Source organism: Bos indicus x Bos taurus, chromosome 18, assembly GCF_003369695.1.
Source record: "Bos indicus x Bos taurus breed Angus x Brahman F1 hybrid chromosome 18, Bos_hybrid_MaternalHap_v2.0, whole genome shotgun sequence".
Taxonomy (NCBI): domain Eukaryota; kingdom Metazoa; phylum Chordata; class Mammalia; order Artiodactyla; family Bovidae; genus Bos; species Bos indicus x Bos taurus.
In genome coordinates this window covers 41,139,905-41,164,070 of record NC_040093.1, presented here as the reverse complement: position 1 = coordinate 41,164,070, position 24,166 = coordinate 41,139,905, and the positions used below count along the sequence as shown (strand labels likewise).

Below are 24,166 nucleotides of genomic sequence, written 5' to 3'. Positions count from 1 at the left end.
AGTTGTGGATATGGGTAGATATGGACAAAATCTACCACTAATCTACTGGGGCCCCTTCCCACTCCTTACCCCCTCCTTCTGATAGGGGCTCAAACACTTGTTCTCCTTTGATGTGGCCCTGCAACTTCCTGGGGTTAGATGTCATGGTTTGAAGCTCAAAGTGGGAGGGTAGGATGAAAACCCTCAAGGCTAGGGGAGGAGTATGCTAGGGCCTATGAGCTCCCTGCAGAGGAGGCTTGAAGCCTTTGCTCCAACAACTATGAGTACAATGGTTTAACTTTAATAGAAACTACCATTCAGTTGTACAAAGTGCTTTTTGCTATTTTAACTCTTCCCAGCAATGTATACTCTGCATCCTTGCCAATACTTAGATTTTTTTTATTTTTAGCATTTTGGGTGGTAACTATACTGTGGTTTTAATTACATTACCCTGAAGGTTAATGATATTGAACACCCTTTTATGTGCTTATTAACTATTTGGATAGATTCTTTCATAAAATGTCTATTCATTTTTTCAGATTTTTTTGATCTGTGTACAGTTGATTTGCAATGTTCTGTTACCTTCTGCTGTACAGTAAAGTGAGTCAGTTATATATATACATACATCTACTCTTTTTTGGATTGTATTCCCATATAGGTCATTACAGAGTATTGAATAGAGTACCCTGTGCTATTCAGTCGATTGTTAGTTACCTTGTGTAATAGTGTGTATGTCAGTCCCAATCTCCCAATTTATCCCTCCCTCCACCTTTGTAACTACAAATTTTTTTTCTACATCTATAACCCTATTTCTGTTTTGTAAATAAATTCATATGTACCATTTTTTTAGATTCCACATATAAGTTTTGTCCATTTTTAATTAGATGATTTGTCTTTTTATCATTGAACTGTGGGAATGCTTATATATTCCAGATATGATTTATCAGATACATGTATTGTGAATGCTTTCTCCCAGTCTGTGGCTTGTCTTTTCACTTTCTTAATGATATCTCTTGATGAGCAGTTTTGTATGTGTGCTAAGTCACTTCAGTCATGTCTGACTCTTTGTGACCCTGCGGACTGCAGCCTGTCAGGTACCTCTGTCCATGGGATTCTCCAGGCAAGAATACTGAAGTGGGTTGTCATTTCCCTCTCCAGGGGATCTTCCTGACCCAGGAATCAATCAAACCCGTGTTTTCTGAATTGTCTGAGTCTGCCAGTAGCATATTCTTTCCTGAATATGTGTTTATTTCATTTTCATCCTTGAAGGGTATTTTCCCTAGATAAAGAATTTTAGAATGACAATGTTTTTCTTTCATCATTTTGTTATCTTTTGCCTTCCATTCATTCTAATGAGACTAGCTATCATTCTTATTGCTTTCCTTTGAAATCCAATATGTATTTTATTCTCTGGCTGTTGGAAAGACTTTTTTTAAGTTTTGGTTTTCAGCAGTTGATTGTGATGTGCCAAGCTGTAGGTTTCTTTGTGTGTATTTACCCTGTTTTAGATTTGTTAGGATTCTTAGATATGTGGGTTGATGTCTTCCATCAGTTTTGCAGCCAGTATGTCTTCAAATATCTCTGCTGGGTTTGAATTATTCCAGGCCACATTTGTGTAAAACTCCCTTTTAACTATCAAATTGAATAGGAAAACACATTTATAATTTTAAATTTAACATTTGTTAAAGACTTGCTCTGTCTGGCTCTAAGCTGGTCATTGATGTGTAAAAGGTAAATCTAATGTGTCCCTGACCTCATGCAGTTCATACCCTGATAAGAGAGGTAGCTCTGAGGTTATAGTAAGATCTGAAAGTCATTGAATGAAAAGGTGACTGAATCCCCAGGAAGAAGGGCTCTGCAAAATTATGACAAGTATATACTGTGACAGTTTCCGTAGTTCTTCTCCTATGGCTATGTACTTGGGTGACTGTGTCAGCAAACAGTTCCAGGACTGTTGGACACAAAGTTTGAATTGTCTTTAATATCTGGAGACCCAGAGTGTCATCATGATCCCATTATTAGAGTGGGGACCTATATAGGGACAAATAATAAATGGAATCTCAGCTAAATTTTAGCTCATAATGGGCCCACTAGATCAGTAGACTCCTACCCAGTGATCATTTCTCCAGTACCCAAGTGCATAAATTGGGATTGATATACTTGGCAATTGGAGTAGTCCCTCATATTGGGTTCATGGTTTATGGAGTTAGAGCTGTCACAACGGGAAGGCCAAATGGAAACCTCTGTCCTGCCAGAATCCAGGAGGTCCCCATCCCATGGCCAAAACAAGAAATATAAAACAGTACTGTGTCCTTGGGGAGGGATATGACATAGACCAATGCCACCATTAAGGACCTAAAAGATAAAAGGATGTTAGTTCCTCTCACATATCCATTTAATTCACCTGTTTAGCACCTGTAGAAATTGAATGGAACCTGGAGAATGACTGATGTCTACAGCAGACTTAACCAAGTAGTAACTCTGATCATGGGGCTTCCCAGGTGGCACTAGTGGTAAGGAACCCACCTGCCAATGCAGGAGACTTAAAAGACGCTGGTTTGATCCCTGGGTCAGGAAGATCCCCTGGAGGAGGGCGTGGCAACCCACTCCAGTATTCTTGTCTGAAAAATCCCTATGGACAGAGGAGCCCGGCAGGCTATAGTCCATAGTGAAGCAAAGAATCAGACACGACTGAAGTGACTCAGCATGCATGCACACCACCCTGACCATAGCTGCTGTGCTAAATGTGGTATCCTTGCCATTAAATGTGGTATCCTTGCCACTAATAAGGCCTCTGCTATAAGGTACATAGCCATTGATTTAGAAAATGCAGTCTTTCCTATTCCAATTTAGGAAGAAGATCAGAAATAGTTCACATTCACATGGGATGAGTAATATTCATCTGCAAGGCTGTCTCCCACTGTCTGTCATAATATAGTCCAAAAACATCTAGACTGCCAGGTATTCCACAGAATATCACACTCTCCCATTAAATTGACAACGTCATGCTGAGTGGACAGGATGATCAAGGGGTGACTAGCATTCTGGAGGCCTTAGGATCCAGAGGGCAGGAGATAAATCCTATGGAAATTCAGAGAGTAGACACTTCATTGAAGGTTTTAGGAATCTAGTGATTAGGACCATATGAGAATCTCCCTTTAAAAATAAAAGACAAATCTATGCAAATTGAAATTCCTATCAAAAAGAAGAAAGTTAGGCCTCCTTGGGTTCTGTAGGTACCAAATTTTACACCGAGGCATAATGCTTTGCTCCAAATACCAGGTGAAACATAAAGAGACCTGCTGTTTGAGTGACAGGATCTGCCAGGCCTTATAGTGTTGGAGCTGTCAGAGTCAGGAAAAGATGCACTCTGTGGAGTCTATGTCAAGCTCCAGTGGGATAATCATGATACAGTTCCCTGGAATTCTGGAATAAGGCCATTGCCAACTCCAGCAGAGAATTACATGCCCTGTGAGAAGCATCTCCTGGTATGTTACTGGTCCTGGTAGAGAAGAAATGCTAGATCCTGGGCACTGAGTGCCCATGACTCTGAAACTTTCCATTGTGAACTGGATCCTGGCTACAGTTTTCTTTAGGGAAGGACTTAGAAGTTGCTTACAGGTAGTGGCATTGCATAATTCTTCCATAAGAGGACCCAGAAGACTTTATTCAAGATATTGTGATTTTTCATTGTTATGGCTTACATAAAACTTCTGCTCACCAGCTCTTGACTTTTTCTGGTTTTAAAAGTTAAATAATGTTCAAATTGGCTGTCCACCTATCTTACTTCTAGGAATACCATGGTCTATTACTCGCTGTCATAGATCTTCATGGGATGAGGCAACCTGGTTGCCACTATCTTTGCTGCCCATTAAGGTAATTATTTCTGCCTTATCTGTAGTGGTTAAGTAGCACTACCTGGCCTCTGCTTTTCCTGACTCATTCCCACGGAATCTGAATAAAGCCCATTTTCATGGTAGAATTGACTACCGTCAACCCTGATCTAACAAGGACTGTCACCATCTGGCTTCTCAAAGATGCTGGTGGCCTCTACACTAGTGCATTTCTTGTTGCCTTTGTGAAGAGAGTTCCTGGGTTCTCTTAGTAAAGATCATTAGGTGGTGGTTTCCCTCGTATTAGGAAATAAATGTATTCTAACAGACCTACAGTCCCTAGTTTTTTGATCTCTTCATCAAGATTCTGCCATGGCAATTCTAGCAGTTCCATCTCTTTTACTATAGGCTGTCAATGTGTCCAAGCTTCAAGGAGCCATTCCTGAAGCATGCTAGACCAGCCTGAGGCATTCTTTCAGGACAATAAATCCTAAATCATGAGCATGTGCTTTTGTGTTAATCAGTTCCCTCCCACACAGACTTATGTTTTGCCCCATGCCTCAGGTCCACCACCCTCAAGAGTCACTCCCACATATGTTTTTCTCATTCCTGCTGCTGCTGCTAAGTCGCTTCAGTCGTGTCTGACTCTTTGCGACCCCATAGACAGCAGCCCGCTAGGCTCCTCTGTCCCTGGGGTTCTCCAGGCAAGAATACTGGAGTGGGTTGCCATTTCCTTCTCCAATGCATGAAAGTGAAAAGTGAAAGTGAAGTCATTCAGTCGTGCCCAACTCTTAGCGACCCCATGGACTGCAGCCTACCGGGCTCCTCCGTCCATGAGATTTTCCAGGCAAGAGTACTGGAGTGGGTTGCCATTGCCTTCTCCGTTCTCATTCCTACCAGGACGTATTAGCCGTGTCATGCAATTAATTCAGTAAGAAGTCCATTTCCTCCCAGAGAAGGAACTGTATTTTCTTGTTTAGGCTGCAACCTGTCCCTGGTTATTAACTTGGGGCAATGCATGAAGTCAGGTGATCTTTATGAGGAAAAGCATTTTCATAGGAGACACACGTCATAGATCACATCTGCTCTCTTCTAGTGAGAAGGAGAGAGCTGCTCCTGCTAGTTTGGAGAGTTTAAGAGAATCTGGGTGCTCATTTCTCAAATGCATACCTCCAAATGTCTCCATTCCATGTCTCAGGGTCTTAATCATTCTTTATATGGGACCTCACTTTAGCATCAATAAACTGTGGAAAATTCTGAAAGAGATGGGAATACCAGACCACCTGACTTGCCTCTTGAGAAACCTGTATGCAGGTCAGGAAGCAACAGTTAGAACTGGACATGGAACAACAGACTGGTTCCAAATAGGAAAAGGAGTACGTCAAGGCTGTATATTGTCACCCTGCTTATTTAACTTATATGCAGAGTACATCATGAGAAACGCTGCACTAGAAGAAGCACCAGCTGGAATCAAGATTGCCAGGAGAAATATCAAATAACCTCAGATATGCAGATGACACCACCCTTATGGCCGAAAGTGAAGAGGAACTAAAAAGCCTCTTGATGAAAGTGAAAGTGGAGAGTGAAAAAGTTGGCTTAAAGCTCAACATTCAGAAAACGAAGATCATGGCATCCGGTCCCATCACTTCATGGGAAATAGATGGGGAAACAGTGGAAACAGTGTCAGACTTTATTTTTTTTGGGCTCCAAAATCACTGCAGATGGTAATTGCAGCCATGAAATTAAAAGACGCTTACTCCTTGGAAGGAAAGTTATGACCAACCTAGATAGCATATTCAAAAGCAGAGATATTACTTTGCCAACAAAGGTCCATCTAGTCAAGGCTATGGTTTTTCCAGTGGTCATGTATAGATGTGAGAGTTGGACTGTGAAGAAAGCTGAGCGCCGAAGAATTGATGCTTTTGCACTGTGGTGTTGGAGAAGACTCTTGCGAGTCCCTTGGACTGCAAGGAGATCCAACCAGTCCATCCTAAAGGAGACCAGTCCTGGGTGTTCATTGGAAGGACTGATGCTGAGGCTGAAACTCCAATACTTTGGCCACCTCATGCGAAGAGTTGACTCATTGGAAAAGACCCTGATGCTGGGATGGATTGGGGGCAGGAGGAGAAGGGGAACAACAGAGGATGAGATGGCTGGATGGCATCACCAACTCGATGCACATGAGTTTGAGTGAACTCCAGGAGTTGGTGATGGACAGGGAGGCCTGGTGTGCTTCGATTCATGGAGTTGCAGAGTCGGACATGACTGAGCGACTGAACTAAACTGAACTGACCTTTAGCATAGGAGATCTTCCATGGCTGTATATTCAACCTCCTTTGTAGCTCTCTCACTCCTGTGGTTAAATTTTGAGAATAACTTTCAGCATGATCTAACTATGGTTCCAGGAGAGAAGGTATCTTTCAGAGCTGAAAGAGCCTTCTAATTTTCGTGGCATACTCTGTTAATAGCTGAGCTTGTCATTTTCTTTAAGATTTCCAAGAAGCTTCAAAGCTAGCCCAAACCACAATCCTTATCATTATCATTGCCTCTATGCTGCTGCTAGAGGCACTTCGGTCATGTCCAACTCTTTGCAACCCCATGACCTGTAGTCCACCAGGTTCCTCTGTCCATGGGATTCTCCAGGCAAGAATACTAGAATGAGTTTCCATTCCTTCTCCAGGAGATTTTCCCAACCCAGGGATCGAACCCATATCACTTGGTTCTCCTGCATTGGCAGGTGGGTTCTTTACCACTAGAGCCACCTGGGAAGCCCATTGCCTCCATAACTTAGAGTTAATCCATATATCAGTGCTGTCCCTCCAGCTGGAGAGAGTCTTAATGACATGATGTTGTCAGACTGGAGTGATCCAGTTACAGAATCCCACTGAGGGTCTCCTTCCTAGGCCCCCCTCTAGGGCTAGTTGACTTAGTTTTGTCCCCTGAGAGTAGAACCTGAGACAGACAGGGGGGGAAACCACAAGATAAGTATGTATTACTAAAACTGCTGCTGTGACCAAGGAGAGCCCAATTTCTCCAGGACTTCCTGCTACCTGAGCAGGATACAGAACATCTCCAGAGGCTGGAGCACAGGGTTACTCCTGGGGGGGTTAACCATCCTATAATTCCAGTCTCACTTGAACAAAGACAAACGGGAACAGAAAATAGAAAGTCATGTGGCCCATTGAGGCTTCAAGTGGCATTCTGTCTGCAAGGTGAGGCTGAGCGTGCATAGAACTGTCCACTGAAGCTAAGACTTAAACCAGAAGTGTGCTGAGGTTTAGTGACCAAGTGATGAGTGACGTCATCATCATTGTCATTGTTATCCTCCTCATCATCATTATTTGTGGCTAAACCAGCTGTAGAACAAGGGCAGAGTTATTTATATATATATATAAATCAGGGGTCTTCAGCCTCTGGGAGCCAATGCCTGATGATCTGAGGTAGAGCTGATGTGATAAGAATAGAAATAAAGTGCATGATAAGCGTAACGTGTTTGAATCATACCTAAACCACCCCCCTCCCAGCCCTGTTCCATGGAAAAATTGTCATACACAAAGCCAATCCCAGTGCCAAAAAGGTTGGGGACCACTGTTATAAGTAATATAATGAGAAACCTACAGAATATATAGGAGGAAAGGAAAAATGAATCTCACATTTGATAATAAAGAGGTCTATATAAAGGAGATGGTATTTCCATGGGATCTTAAAAGACAAATAGGGTGTTCATTGGAAGGACTGATACTGAAGCTGAAACTCCAATACTTTGGCCACCTCATGCAAAGAGTTGACTCATTGGAAAAGACCCTGATGCTGGGAGGGATTGGGGGCAGGAGGAGAAGGGAACGACAGAGGATGAGATGGCTGGATGGCATCACCGACTCGATGGACATGAGTTTGGGTGAACTCCGGGAGTTGGTGATGGACAGGGAGGCCTGGCGTGCTGTGATTCATGGGGTCGCAAAGAGTCAGACACGACTGAGTGACTGAACTGAACTGACTGAGGATTTCATCAGGTGAAGTCAAGGCAAAACATCCAGGAGAGGAAACTATAATTAACAAAGACCATATACACCCATGGTGTACAGTGATGGAGTACAGTGATGAGTATAGTTATGGGGCTGTAGTGATGGCATGTTTTTATGGGGTTGTTGGGATGGGGTGCAATGAGGCATCTCTCTGGGATGGCAGTATTTGGGTTTCACATGAATGTGAAGTGGGTTTGAAGAAAGATTGAAAGAAGGAAACTCTAAAGGTCCAGCTCTGGGTCCATGCGGGAAAACAGAGGCATTGCCTGCTGACCTGATTCCATCCCCAGACCATCCTCCCTTTGTTTTGTCAACCTTCGGGCCAGTCTCCACTTTGAGGCCACAGGGTTGCTCTGATGCCTTCAGGGTTCCTTCAGTCTCCCATTATGAGAGTCGGAAAGTGTGCTTTTGATCTCCACTTGCATCTATCAGCAGGGGTGGTTGAGCGCATGCTTTACGCCATGCCTCAGACTGGGGTCCTCTCTCATTTTTGGTTTCTCCCTCAGGGGTTGTAGCAGAGCAATCTAGAGAACAGTGAGAGCCCATTGAAGTCCTGTGTCTCTCTGGGGCCATCCAGGCCACTGGTCTGTGCTACTGATGGGGACATCAAGGTCCTAGGAGGTGATGTCAAGTGATTAGTCAGCCTCCGAGAAGATTATGTGATTTTTCATAGATCAAGAACTGCAGAAGTCAGCCATCCTTCCAGAATCTTACTTCTGTTCCTCATTTCTTACTCCATCCTCTCTAAATGGCAAAGCCTGCAGCTTGGAAGCAGGAAATCTGGGCTCAAGTCCCAGCTATGCTGCCTTTCAGCCTTGTGATATTTGACAATTCATCCTACCTTGCAAAACTTCAGCTTCCTCATCTACAGAATGGCAATCATTGCATTAAATTAGAGAATGGCTGCAAAGCATTCAGCCTGGGATCTGACACCTACAAAGCATTCCATACATGAAAACTAGTACCATTGTTTCTTGACATATATTAGTGTCTCCCAGAGTGGAGTTCCTGAGCACTAGGGGACAGGCGACCTAGACGGAACAGGAAATAGAAGATATATGGTTAGGAAGCCATATCCTCCACAATTCTCTTTCAATAATGGTTTTGCAGAAAAGATAGACTCAGTTTGCATGTTTCATATATACATACATGTAAGATATACATACATATATAAAATAAAATATATGTTTATCTATCTTATTAATAAGAGATATATATGCATATTGTTGTTGTTTAGTTACTAAGTCATATCCTACTCTTCGCCACCCTATGGACTATAGCCTGCCAGGCTTCTCTGTTCATGGGATTTCCCAGGCAGGAATACTGGAATGGGTTGTCATTTCCTTCTCCAGAGGATCTTCCCAACCCAGGGATCAAACCCATCTCTTGCATTGCAGGTGGATTCCTTACTGCTGAGCCACCATATATATCTGGTTAATTTTTCTTTATAACAAAGAGAGAACACCCTTGTCCCTCTGGTTAATGGGAGAAAATTACATTGTGTTTAATCTGGTAAACTCAGTCCTATTCAATACTTTAAAGTCTCTTTAAGTAACATAAACTTTTTTCATGGAGAAGGAAATGGCAGCCCACTCCAGTGTTCTTGCCTGGAGGGTCCCATGGACAGAGGAGACTGGCAGGCTACAGTCCATGGGGTCACAAAGAGTCAGACATGACTTCACCACTGAGCACATACACATATTGCTAACACAACATTATAAATCTACTGTACTTCAATTAAAAAAATAAATAAGCTTTAAAAAGTAATTTTTTCAAATGAATGTGTGGCCTCTCAGACTGGCTTCCTAGCTTCCCTCCTCCTCTCCAAGGTGCAATCTGGCTGTATGAATTGGGGAAAGGCAATGGCACTCCACTCCAGTACTTTTGCCTGGAGAATCCCATGGACAGAGGAGCCTGGCAGGCTGCAGTCCATGGGGTTGCTAGAGTCGGACACGACTGAGCGACTTCACTTTCACTTTTCACTTTCGTGCATTAGAGAAGGAAATGGCAACCCACTCCAGTGTTCTTGCCTGGAGAATCCCAGGGACAGGGAAGCCTGGTGGACTGCCGTCTATGGGGTCGCACAGAGTCGGACACGACTGAAGCGACTTAGCAGCAGTAGCAGCAGCATATGAGTAGAAGGGCAGAAGGAGCCTGGAGCCATTTGTAAACATCTTCTTGTGATTTCCACGGCAATTTCCCTCTGCACCAGGTTTCTGGGAGGATGACGAATTTTAACGTGGTAGGCTAGTGATCTGTCCTCTTGTCTTGATCAAAACCAATGGTCCTCCCCTACTAACTCAGCCCTCACTTTAGCTCTGACCAGCACTCAGCACTGTGCTCCGCCCAGGTCAAGTTGTGGTTCCACTTTGTTTTCAAGCCTAGAAAGCACCTCTGTGGGCCTCTTGCCCTCTTCCCCCTCCAGCTCATGGCCAGGTTCTCAATCACCTCTGAGTTCCCTTCAAGATTTTATCTGGGGTCCTTCCAAGGAACAGCAGATGTGAGGGAAGTGGGAGCATCACCTGTGATTTGTCTGTCCTCTTTTATTTTGTTGTGCCGCTGCAGTCTGGTTCAGTGGTGTGGACACACCGGAGGCAGCCTCCTCCTCCTGAAGAGCCAAGCTTGCTTTGGTACCCTCCCACCTCTCATACCTCCCACTTTGGGACGTAAGTCTAGGAGAGGGACTCAGAGCAACTTGTGTCAATGCCTGCCTTCCCTATCTCGGTTTCCGTCTCCTTCCCAAGGTCCACAGTGTAGAGGGGACCAAGACTCTCCTCTTGGTCCTATTTTGAGATGCTCTACATCACACCCTTTGGCTTCACATGATGGTTGCCAGGAGAAGGGGGAATGATTTTGCAGTATGGAAATGCAAGACATACTGGTTTACTCTTTCTAAAATACTATCCCTATTGTATTAGATATTAATGATTTCTTTGATAATTAACAGTTTTCAAGGTCAATTTAAAGAAAAATATCAAGTGAATTGATAGTAAAGTTAGTAGTGGGAATGATACAAATTGTAAAGTTAGGAGGTCAATGGCCGAGTTGGGGAAACACCGGGATACATGGTAAAAGCTGTGATACATACATGGGTAGAAAAGACCGTAAGGCAGTCATGTACACAACTCATTAACAAGCAGGACGGGTGGAAAAAGCAGAGCATTCAGTTGTTCAGGAGAACCTAGGAAAGCTTCTTGAAAGAGGTGGCCATTGAACTGGACTTTAAAGGATAAGAAGCTAGAGACGAAAGACTGTGACAATAGCAAGAGTACAAGTGAAGACACTTTTAAAACTGTTGAATGAGTACTGGTATAAGGTGTTAATATTATTTCTGATTCGATGGAGGGACAGAATTGTAGGGCAACAAGACTCTTTCTGGAGGCAGTGAGGGAGGGCCAGAGCCGGGAGATAGTCTAAGAAGGCTCAAGATTATAGACAAAATGGACATTTCAGACACTGGGTGGAAAGGCCAGGGGACATGCCATTCTGAGCTGGCAAAGTTTATGCCTCAGAGTCAATCACTTATCCAATCAGCAGCCTTCTTCCTCTCCTCGGAAACTTCTCTGCCTTTCCACCCTGCTCTGGGTTCTTCTGGCATCACAGGCAGGAATGGAAACCTCATTTGTACTGGGGTCTCTAGAATTTGTAATCCTTAAATGTCTTCTCAATTCTCATAACATGGGAGACCGAGGCCTGGAGAAAAAGGTTTAGATTCTGATCTAGGAAACACTACTGACCACCTACTATACAGTCCGGGCATACACTAAATGCTTTGATGTCTAAAATGCTATAGTTCTCTTGAACCTATTACAACAAACAAAACATGAATTAAGATATTTGTAGGGACTTCCCTGGTGGTCCAGTAATTAGGAATTCATCTTGCAATTCAGGGGACAGAGGTTCAACAAAAGTTTATGGAGCACCTGATGAGCAAAGTACATCAGGCAGCCCCTTGCTCTGACCTTGAGGATGACCTTACCTGCTAGTGCAGAGTTCTGTATCTGGCTCATAACTCCCCTGTCTCTTTTAGGAGCTGACTATTCTAGGAAACTTCCCTTGCTTCTCAAACCCACTATTGCTGTTGTTAAATTCCTTCTCTGTATCTCCAGAGGGTGGGGCAGAATAACGTACTTTTCAACAAGTGCCCCTGATAATTCTGACCCCACTGGCCCAGCCCCAAATATTTGGGAAGCTCTATCCTGAGTCCTGAACCCTACGTGAGGTATGGAGCCTGTGAGGGGCAGGATGGTGATAGTCCTGGGTTCTGAAATGGATCATCCATGACCCACCAGTACTGCAACAAGAATCCAGAATGCTGATGACTGGTCCCAACAGAATGGCTTATAATAATTTCACTCCCTAGGTTTGTCTCTTTATATTTACTGTGGGGAGCCTGGATCTAGATTAGGATTGCAGAGTCTTCATCCACACACAACTCGAGCCAGTAGAAATGCTTTGGGGCTCATGTGGTGATTTTTTTTTTAAATTGAGGCCACATTTAAGAATTGAGAAGTATCATAGACTTCTAGTTTGGCCAACCTACATTATCATGAACTAAAAGTTTACTGGAGTGGAGTAGTCATTGCCCCTTTAAACAGAGCATGTGCTGTCTGGTTTTCCACAGTCCCTACCATTCCCTATTGTCTCTCCTGGCCAGCTTCATTCACTGCTTGTTTGCTGCCTTCCTAGCCTCTGTAGGCATCTGAGTTGAGATGCACCCAAAAGTTCCCAAATGTACTTTCTGCCTCTACCATCCTGTGAATCCAAAGCCTATCAAATTATCTCTAAATGCTCCCCTCCTCCCACCCAACACTGCACTTAAGAGTTAATCATCAGCTTCTTATGTAAATCAGAACAGGAAAGTCTTGCTTGGCCAATTCCTCCGAAAATCTTAGCTATTATTCGTCACTGAGGCTGTGTCCTGTGTCTGCCTGCTCAACACTTGTCTCCTATCAGGAAGTTGTTTCTTGTCCCTGACGGAAGATCCTCGAGGCCAGCTGTGGCCGTGGATGTCCAGAGAGTCAGGCGGGCCAGCCAGATGAGTGGGGAGTGGGTGCACCCAGGCCAGACCCTGATCTGGGCTGTTTGGGTCCTTGCAGCTGCCACCAAGGGTGAGACGCCCAGTGGGAGAGGAGGGCCCTCAGAAGATGGGATAGGGGATTTCCCTGCCTTGGAGGATTTTCCACTGGTGGAAAATGGAAAATGGAGGGTTGTGTAGAACCTCAGGGCACCTGACCCATGTCCTGGTGTTGCTGAGAGCCCCAGGCCAGAGTCTCCTTCTCAGGTGTGTGTAGAGCACAGAAGATCCTGTCCTGTCTTTGGGTTGCTTGAATCTTGGGAGGCTTGGAAGGGCATGGAACGGAGCCTATGTTTCTATAACACCGACTGCTGAGGCAGGACTGTTGCTGTTGAAATGAGTTTAGAACAGGTGATGCCAAGAAATCTGGGCGCTCCTAAGTAAATACCTGGGCAACTAACTTCTCAAGGCTCCATATTTGATGTGGAAACCAAGAAGCTTGCACAGTCTCCCTAAGTGTTATCCTTGTACCCCTGGAGGTAAATGAGCTGATTTCAGGAAGCGTAAGATAATTTTTTGTTTTTGTTGCTCTATATGTATTTTCTTGTATACTCAAAAGCATATACCTAAGTCATCAAAGCCACAGTTCCATAGGTGTCATTGTTTAGAATTCCACTAAGTAAAAAATTTTTTTTTAACTTTACAATATTGTATTGGTTTTGCCATATATCGAAATGAATCTGCCACAGGTATACATGTGTTCCCCATCCCGAACCTTCCTCCCTCCTCCCTCCCCATACCATCCCTCTGGATCGTCCCAGTGCACCAGCCCCAAGCATCCAGTATCGTAGAATTCCACTAAGTAAAATTTTAGAAGCCTATCTCAACTTAATTTTAAGAAAAGAAGAAAGCCAGTAGTCACACAGGTGATACACAGACTTGCCAGCAGTTATGCTGGTGGGTATAAAAATAACTGAAATGTGGGTCAGATTTTATGGGGTCCTAGGGTAAAGAATCTGCCTGCAATACTGGAAACCCAGGTTCGATCCCTGGGTTGGGAAGATCCCCTGGAGAAGGGCATGGCAACCCACTCCAGTATTCTTGCCTGGAGAATTCCATGGACAGAGGAGCCTGGCAGGCTACACAGTCCACAGGGTCACAAGGAGATGGACACAACTGAACGACTAACACACTCAGGCTCTGTAAAGGCTGGTGTTTGTTTTTTCCACAGTAAAGAAAAGCTTGTGTGCAGCAGCAGGGAGATGGGTTCCCAACTTACATCTTAGAAAGTTTTGTGGCTTGGTCTATGCTCCTAGGAGACATTCAGTGAATGCTTTGATGAAGATGACTTCTAGGGGAATGTCGAAGGAGCAGTGGACATGGATTCATTGAGAAGGAATCCAGATACTTGCACAGTCTCTGGGTTGAGAAAGAGCTCTCCACCCTGGGAAACTCTGAGTTTGGCTTGTTCCCAGCCTCTTCCCTGCGCCCCTAATTCCTCCCTCTGTGTTTCCTCAGGGCCAGCCACCGCTGATGCACCAGCCAGGCACACCAACCTGGGATGGGTCCAGGGGACGCAAGCTTCTGTTCTGGGAAACGACATGCTCGTGAATGTGTTCCTTGGGGTCCCTTATGCCGCACCCCCTGTAGGGCCCCTGCGATTTGCAAAACCGGAGCCTTTACTGCCCTGGGATGGTTTCCTAAATGCCACGTCCTACCCTAAATTGTAAGAACTGGCTTGGTCCCAGGGGTGGCCTGTGACCTGGGAGTAGGGGCGGCCTGTGACCTGGGAGTAGGGGCAGAACGTTGAGGGGAAGTAAAGGTCATGCAGCCCAGTGGAAAAGGGGGAGGCATTTGTGAGGAGGATGTGGAGGGTCAGATGTGGTTGAGGCTTCTGTGATGGCATGGCTCCCCACCTTGTTTAACATGGCTTCCCACCTGTTTAAACAAGCAGAGTCCCTGGGCTCTCTTCTGAATTCCCTGAATCCCCAGACCTGGGCCTGGGAAACTGCACTGTAAAGAAGCTCTCTAGTGATCTTGAGGACCAGTCAGGCTGGGGAACCATTGTGATGGGCTGACTGAGTCTTTGGGTTACAAGAGGTTATTGATGCATCTCCAGGTGACCTCCACCCCAGGCTTGGTCTCCACCATTGGACTGGATCAGGTCTTTAGAGTGAGAACCATCCCAGATGAATTTTAACTCTAGCAATTCACAAGGTGCCCAATGCAGGGCCTGGCCCATAGTGGGGAATCAATAATTACCTGGGGAATGGATACATGAATGTGTCTCTGTGACCCAGGGGAGCTGGGAGGGCTGATGCCCCCAGACACTGCAAATTTTCCAGGTGAGATGAGCAAGTAGTTCCCAGGTAAATTGTGGAGGTGTCTAGTGCACTGGGTGGGAGGTGAGGCTTGGAAATGCCAAGAATCTTTTTTTTTTTTAAGTGTAAGTTTATTTATTTATTTACTTTTGGCTGTGCTGTGTCTTCATCGCTCCTCGGGCTCTCTCTCGTTCTGGCGAGCAGGGGCTGCTTTCCAGCCCAGTGCACAGGCTTCTCATCACGGTGACTTCTCTTGTGGTAAAGAACAGGCTCTAGGGGTGCAGGCTCTAGGCATGCAGGCTTCAGTAGTTGCAGCACACGAGCTCAGTAGTTGTGGTCCATGGGCCTAGCTGCCCCTCAGCATGTGGAATCTTCCCAGTCCAGGGATCCAACCTGTGGCCCCTGTACTGGCAGGCAGATTCTTGATCACTGGACCACCAGTGAAGTCCACCAAGAATCTTTCAACTCTCAGATTCTGTGAAGCCCTCAGATTGGGCCATGTTTGTTCTTGGCATTGGGGTCCCAGGCAGAAGGAGGACCTTGGTGCCAGAAAACTAAGCCACAGAAGAAAACCCCATGTTGTCCAGACACCTAGGACAATAAGTTGAACCTCATGTGTTCATTCATTCATTCAACTAATATCCACTGAGAACCAACTCAGAAACTGGCTCTCCATTAGGCCCTGAGAGCTTCCCTCAAGGAACCTGCAGACTGGCTGTGGTGTTGAAGACATAAACAATAAGGACAGTTAAAATATGGGGTGACAAGGCAAGCATTAGGGACACAGAGCTGGTCAGTGAGGGAGCCTTGAGGGGAGGCCAGAAATGGCTTTGTTAAAAGCAGTGAGCCCCAATTTCTGATACACAACATACACAGGAAGAAAAAAGCATTTGAAGCAATGATTTTCTGCTGCCTAATCTGTACACTATTCTATTTTAGAAAAACAATGAACATTAATTGAGCACTTACTAGACATATTCACATATATAATCTCACTTAGTCCTACTATGCCTTGGGCTAGGGACTATAAGGTACCAAGGTGACTCACACAGAACCCTAGGCTTTTAGCTGCTCACTAGGAGAGATTCTAGGAAAGAACACAAAATATATACGTGTTTCCAAAGACCTTCCAGGTGGCTCAGTGGTAAAGAATCCACCTGCCAACCCAGGAGACACAGGTTCAATCCCTGGGTTGGGAAGCTCCCCTGGAGAAGGAAATGGCAACCCACTTCAGTATTCTTGCCTGGGAAATCCCACGGACAGAGGAGCCAGGCGGGCTACAGTCCATGGGGTCGCAAACCAGTCTGACACGACTTAGCGACTAAACAATTCCAAGAGCTCTGGTCTAGCTGGAGAAATCTCAGGAGGCTTCTTGGAGGAGGTGACACTTTGACAGCATCTGAAAGAAAGGGAAGAATGTGAACAAGCAGATCTGGGGAGAGAGTAGTCAGGGCAGAGGGACTAGCTTAGGCAAAGGCCTGATTGCAGGAATCTTGCTGCTAGCCTACCTCTGTTGTTTCTGGTAGAAAGGCCTGGGAATGTCCTTTTGTTCCTCTAGAGGCAGAAAAGGGAGTCCCCAAAGCACAACCCTTGATACACAACCCTGTGACCTACTGTCTACAGCTTGGAGAATTGTTGAGCCAGCTTTAGTCTTTACGTGTGTGTGTGTGTGAATTATGGTAATGGGGGTAGGCATGAGTGGGTCCTGGGGGTTCATGGTGTAATTATTCTGCACAATGTGCTTTCTTACTCAGAAACCAGATCAAGGAGAATTATAGCTTGTTTGGGCTTCCCAAGTGGCACCAATGATACAGAATCTGCCTGCCAATGCAGGAGACCCAGAAGATATGGGTTTGATCCCTGGGTTCAGGAAGATCCTCTGGAGGAGGGCATGGCAACCCACTCCAGTATTCTTGCCTGGAGAACCCCATGGACAGAATCCCATGTAAGCCTGGTGGGTTACAGTCCATAGGGTCACAAAGAGTTGGACATAACTTAAGTGACTTAACATGCACAGCTTGTTTGGGCCACCATGGGGGCTGGGGTGTTTTTAAACTTTGTACCAGAGCACTGAATCCCTATTCTGCTCAGGCATAGGCCATCACTAGGCCTCCCTGCTGTCACAAAAGCTGGCCCCTCCGAGGCAGGTCTGCTGACAGCAACTCTGGGGTCTTCTCCTTCCCTTTTCCAAGGTGCTTCCAGAACTCAGAGTGGCTGTTCACAGATCAACACATTCTCAAGGTGCATTACCCCAAATTCAGAGTATCGGAAGACTGCCTGTATCTTAACATCTACGCACCGGCCCATGCAGAAACTGGCTCCAAGCTCCCGGTAAGGCTCACAGCTCCTGCTGTGCTAGGGGCTTCAGTTGCAGGTTCTGGGCCTAGCACCTGGGTGGAGTGTCTGGATATCTGGAATCAAATATAGGCTCCCTTGGGTAAAAAGGAAATGTAATCACTTGACATGTCAATAGCTTTCTTAAAAATCATTCTACTGACAGATTCGCTTTGTCTTCTTTTGTGATTACTTCTTTATGGTTAGTGATTTGACCTCTGATTTTTTATTTTGTTTTGGTTTTCGCCTCTGTTGGGTATTAAATAGTCTGCAAACAGAAAATACCCTGCTTTGAAGGACTCTGATTTTTTTTGGTTTGGAAAATCCTGTTTTTTAAAAAACATTTATGTATTCGTTTATTTTTGGCCATGCTGGGTCTTTGTCGCTGCAAGTGTCTTTCTCTAGTTGCTGTAAGCTGGGGCTTGTCTTGTTGCAGAACATGGGCTCTAGAGTGAGAGCTCAGTAGTTGTGGCACACGGGCTTAGTCACTTCGAGGCATGTGGAATCTTCCCAGACCAGGGATTTAACCAGTGCCCCCTGCATTGGCAGGCATATTCTTATCCTCTGGACCACCCAGGAAGTCTGGGGGACATCCTGTTTTAAAGAAGATAATTGCCTTTTGCAAATTTTTTATTTTCAAATGAAGACAGGTTATAATGAGAAATGTTTCACTTAAGAATGCGAAAGATCTTTGTACAAGTGAGTGTACTTTGCATCTAATTTTGGACCACACCCTCTCTCTCCCCCTTGCCACTGCAACAGAGACTTGCTCTATTGTATCATAACAGCAGCACCTATTGAGGGCTGACTGTGTGCCAGGTACAGTTCATTCTCTCATCTAAGCCCCCACAATAACCCAGTGGGGAGGATTATTGGACCTAGTCTACAGACGCGGAAGCTGAGGACCAGGGAGGGCATAAGCAGCTTGGTCCACATTATACACACAGTAAGCGGCAGATCTGGGTATCAATCCAGTGCTTTGTCCAGTGCTCCTTTACCTCCATGGCTTTCTTCTCTTTCCTACCCCATGAGTTATAGTCACTAATATGACTTTTAAAAGAGAAGAGAAGGGATTTTTTTTTTAATTAAGTATATACATGGTAATATGCATTAAGTATGGGCTTCCCAGGTGGTGCTAGTGGTAAAGAACCTGCCTGCCAACGCAGGAGACTTAATAAGAGACTCAGGTTCGATCCCTGGGTCGGGAAGATCCCTTGAAGAAGATAATGGTGACCCACTCCAGTATTCTTGCCTGGAGAATCTCATGGACAGGGCAGCCTGGCGGGCTACAGTCCATGGGGTGGCAAAGAGTTGGACATGACTGAAGTGACTTCGCACACATACATTAAGTATATACCTGGTGATAATACCATTTGAATGTTTGATGTTTCCTGGCCCCAATTTTTCTAATTGGTAAAGTAAAACTTCCACACTTTTCTCTTTTTCCCTTCTCTCTTCTCTTCTCTCTGTAAGTAGGATAAACTCTTAGATTAAAACAGTTTAAGTGGCTCTTGGTCTCATATATCGCTTATAGCTATTTCCATTTTTCTGTGGGTCACAAGTTTCATGACATTAAGTTAACACTTTTTGAGCTCTTGAAATATGCCAACATTGTTCCATGAACTTCAGATGAAGAATTTTCTTTAAACGTCATGATAACCTCATAAACGAGACACTTTCATTCTGCACATCTTACAGATGAGAAAAACGAACCTCAGAAAGGTTCAGAAGGCTGCTCAAAGCCACACAACTAGTCAAGGGCAGAGATGGGAATCAAACCCAGGCACTCATATGCCAGAATCCACATACATAACCCTGGGCCTTCTTGAAAAGACAAAACCGCTGAGGCTGTTTGGGAAGGAAAGCGAAACATTCCTATTTCCCTAAAGAAAGAATGTCCCAGCATGCATGAGGGGGGCTGTGGGTGCCTGGTGGGCTGGCTGGAGGGTTCCTTTCCCCTTCCTCAGGTCATGGTGTGGCTCCCTGGCGGCGCCTTCGAGACTGGCTCAGCGTCCATCTTTGATGGGTCCGCCCTGGCTTCCTATGAGGACGTGCTGGTTGTGACCATTCAGTACCGACTAGGAATATTCGGCTTCTTCAAGTGAGTCTCCCCAAGGGATTGACACCCCTGACCCCCGAGGAGCAGCTGGGCACAGCCACAGGGAACTTAGTGCTCGGCAACCTAAGGAGAAATGAGCCTTCAGGGACGCTGAACTAATTTCGCCCAAACTAGTTAGGTTATGTTAGCAGCTGTAACTGATAAACCCCAAGTTTATCTGTTAAACTTAAACTTTCCTTCTCACTCAACTAAAATCCAACCAAGTGTTTCTGACTGACAGGCATTCTTCTCCATGGTCAATCAGGGACACAGGTTCCTTCCATCCCTCCTCTAGGGCCACACCCAGCTTCTCTGCAGTTGGCCAGCAGATGGAGAACAAGCAGGAGAATCATACCAGGGTGGTCTTTCCAGGCCAGCCTGGTGGGGGCGATTATTGCTCTGTTTACATACAATTGGCAGAACTCAGTCATAATAGCCACACTCAACTGCGAGGGAAATGTGCTCCCTGGCAGATGAGGAAACCAGGAGTGTGAGCAGTTCCAAGTGTCTGCCATTGGGCCCCACATCAAGCCTCCTCCATTGCTCACCTAGGAATAATCACTCCATTGATGACTTCCCTCCCCCACCAAGTAATATCAGGCATGTTTCAGTGCTCATGTGAGCCCAACACCATGCCAGGCACTTGCTATGCATTCATTATAACTCACCCTCAGGCTAATTCTATGAGAAACATACTGTTGTTATTCTCATTTTACACTTGAAAAATGGAAGCACAGAGAGGTGAAACAACTTCCCAGAATGGAGCTAGGTCTCTTGGCCACTTCCTTGATACTATTTAGAACATGGCAGAACTCAAGCCCTGGCCAGGATGTGAGCCAAAGGTCAGAAAGTATGGGGAAGGCAGCAAGGAGTCCAGCATGTATCCTGCCCCTGAGAGGCTGTCAGTGTCATGGGGAAAATAACACAGGGACACAAATCCCCGCCAGGCAGGACATCAGTCACGTTCTGAGGATAAGAGGTGCCAGAGCTGCATGTAGAAACAGAGGCGGGAGCTGCAAGAAATCAGCCAGTCTTCCTGAGAGAAGTGGAATTGGAACTAACTGCACCTTAAAGATGGGGTTGGACTTAGGGATGAAGGGTTGGGAGAGAGCACTCTTGGCAACAGGAGCTGCCTGAGCAAAGACTAGGAAGTTGGAAGGAAACATAGTTGGAAGTTGGAAGGAAGTTGGGGCTGGAACAGTATTTGCAAACTGGGCTTTGGGGCATGTAGCACAGGGAGGTGGCTGAGAGGCTGCAGTGGAGGCAGAAAGGACTGAGATCAGACTAATGTCCTGACCAGAGTGCTTACATGTTTAGCAGGTCTGTACATTGGGATTCTGCCTAATGTTCTCTCAACAGAAAGGTTTCCAAAAGTTGTTTATAACATCTGGGTTCTAATAGACAGGTAGATGAGAATATAATAGGAAATGGGTGCGAAAAGGTAGGGCCAGGCCTGATTGGGAAAGACCCTGAATGCCAGGCTGTACATGGTTACTGGTTTTTAGTGGATAAAGAAGGAGGGACCCAGGAGTGCCCTGCAGAGCAACAGAGTGGAAGGTCACTCCAAAGTAGAGTGCAGGCTGGCCCAGGGGTACCTGGGCTTCAGATGGGACATCTGATTGGGGTGCTTCTGTGCAGCCTAGATGCAGGTCATGGGGTGAAGCAGGCTGGTGGCTGAATAACTAGAGGGATTACTAGCATGGATATGGCACTTACTGTGTGCCTGCACCGTCAGTCTTCACAACAGTCATGTGAAGCAGGTACCATTATCAACCCCATTCAGACATGAGAACGTTGAGGCAAAGCAAGTTAAGCGACTTCCTCATGGTCACCCAGATCATAAGTGACCAGATTATGAATCAGGATAAACAAAGGGAGGAATGGGAACCAACGTGGGAGCCATGATGGAATGGAGGTGAAATTAGCAGAGTGTGGCTCCTGACCAGATGCAGGGATTGTGGGAGAGAGAAGGTGGAGGTGGGGCCAGCACAGGCATCAGGGACAGACAGAGAGAACCAAGGGGAGGGGCGGTGTGGGGGACTGGAAGATGGAGGAGGAGTAGACTATGATCCCGAGGTCACCCTCATACGTGGTGGGAAGCATACGTGTACTACCCAGCAGCAGGGGCACACGGTTAGGAGAATGGACCCAGATCTGCGACTTTCTAGCTCCTGGGCTAGGGAGTTCACCTCTCTATGCCTCTGCTTCCTGTCTGTGAGACGGAAATGATGAATCCCTCAGTATCCTTAGAACACGCTTGCGGATATCAAGCATGGGAGTGGGCATGACGTGAGTAAGTTCTGGCTGCCTAGAAATGCAGCCACTGCCCAAACCACTTCCCAGCAGAGGTGGGGGAACATGGGGTGATGGAATCAGTCTCTCAATTTTCCACCCTGAAACCCCCAGCCGGTTCCTCCCTCTGACCACACACAGTGGGGTAGTTCATGAAAATCGCCCTTTTGAGAACAAGGTGGAGAAGGGCGGAGAGAGTACCCACAAGGATGAAGGAGAAAGACCAGCACCACCTACCTCATAGGGTGGGAGGATTATAGGAACTCCAGCTATAAAGCCCTGGGGACAGCATTGTACACGATGCTGCAACAGCTGCTATTATTATCATTATTTTTAATTCAGTCATTCACTTGGAACCCCTGTGCCCAGGGAGGTCTTGCTTCCTGGTGCAGACCAACTCTCAGGAGCAGGACTCTTCTGGAATCCATGGATTCAGGGGAGGCTGTGAACACCCTGAAATTGCACATACCAAATTGTCCATGCACTTTTCTGGGGGTATGGAGCTTTCATCGGATTCTCAAAGAAACCCAAATCCCAACAGAGGGTGAGAATTAAGCCTGGTTCTCCCAGCGACCCCAGGCCTCTGGCTCCCCGCTTTTCTCCAGATGGAGTGGCGGTGCCCTGACACAGCCCACAGCCTCCGCCTCCAACACCTGAGGCTGTGGGAAGCAGACAGTGGCCAGATGAGCGTTCTCACCCTGCCTCTTGTCCACAGCACAGGGGACGAGCATGCGCGGGGGAACTGGGCCTTCATGGATCAGGTGGCTGCTCTGATCTGGGTCCAGGAAAACATTGAGTTCTTCGGTGGGGACCCACGCTGCGTGACCATCTTCGGCGAGTCAGCAGGAGCGATAAGTGTTTCCAGCCTTGTGAGTTTCTTCTCTTTGGGACCTGAAGGAACTTCGGTGGGAGAGGTGACAAAAATTAGGACAATGAGTCATGCACATCTAATTGCTGCTTTCGTGTTGAACAAATGCTCATAAACACGTTGTCTCCCTCGAGCCTCACAAATACACGGTGAGTAAGGGGCTTAGTCTCATTTCAAGGGCAAGAAGTGAAGGAGCCAGCACCCCCGTGCCAGAAGGCTTGACCTTCAAGTTCATGAGGAACCTGGGCCTCTGAGAGGTTAGAAGATTTGCCCAAACCTTTGCAGCTAGTCCTTGAAATTCCCAAACCAGGACTTTTTTTCCCTCTAAGTGTAGAACACTTACGGAGAAGGCAATGGCAACCCATTCCAGTACTCTTGCCTAGAAAATCCCATGGACGGAGGAGCCTGGTGGGCTGCAGTCCATGGAGTCACGAAGAGTTGGACATGACTGAGCGACTTCACTTTGACTTTTCACTTTCATGCATTGGAAAAGGAAATGACAACGCACTCCAGTGTTCTTGCCTGGAGAGTCCCAGGGATGGCGGAGCCTGGTGGGCTGCCGTCTATGGGGTTGCACAGAGTCGGACATGACTGAAGTGACTTAGCAGGGTAGAACAACTAAGGAGGCTTCCTGGTAGGTTTTATTTCTTTTATTTTTATTATTTTTAATTTTTTAATTGCTTTAAAATGTGTATTGTTTCTGCCACACAACAACACAAATCAGCCTATGTAGACATGTTTAGCCTCCCTCCACCTCCCTCATCCCACCTCTCTAGGTTGTCACAGAGTGCCAGACTGGGCTCCCTGTGTCGCACAGCAGCCTCCCACTGGCTGTCTACTGTACACACGGTAGTATATATACACGCCAATGCAGCTTTCTCAGGGCATCACCCCTTCCACCTGTGTCCACAGGTCTGCTCTCTGCATCTGCTTCTCTGTGAAAGTTTTCTCTAAAGAAAGGCTGGCTATTATGTGTGATGGGTGGGAAGCTCCCTGAATAACGTTTCCTGGGCCTCCTGTGTTCTCTCTCCAGATTCTGTCCCCCATGACCAAAGGCTTATTCCACAGAGCCATCATGGAGAGTGGGGTGGCCATCATCCCTTACCTGAAGGCCCCTGATTATGAGAGGAATGATGATGTAGGTATATTGTAAACTCCTCTCCAGCTTCCTGTCTTTGGTCAGGAGAGAATGTGATCAGGTGTCCAGAGACCATCTGCTTGGCTGTCCGTACTGACCATGACTAAAGGATCTGATGTTGGCCCAAGGTGACCCTTCTTGCTTCATGGAAGGTCTGGTTCAACAGGACGTCGGCCCAGGCGCACAATGCACTGTTGCTGGTGTGCTTGCATGTGTGGGGGTGGTGGGCAGGGGCGGTGTAAGCATATGTGATAGTTCTTA

General features: G+C 46.1%; 1 protein-coding gene across 1 annotated transcript in view; it reads left to right on the top strand.

Annotated features, from left to right (window-relative positions):
- Positions 1–24,166, top strand: part of CES5A (carboxylesterase 5A) — a 272,768-nt gene that overhangs the window by 231,555 nt on the left and 17,047 nt on the right. Inside the window, exons 4-7 of the mRNA XM_027516516.1 lie at positions 17,368–17,506; positions 19,477–19,610; positions 22,615–22,768; positions 23,801–23,905. Coding sequence (XP_027372317.1) covers positions 17,368–17,506; positions 19,477–19,610; positions 22,615–22,768; positions 23,801–23,905 — 532 coding nt within the window. The remainder of the gene's footprint in view (positions 1–17,367; positions 17,507–19,476; positions 19,611–22,614; positions 22,769–23,800; positions 23,906–24,166) is intronic.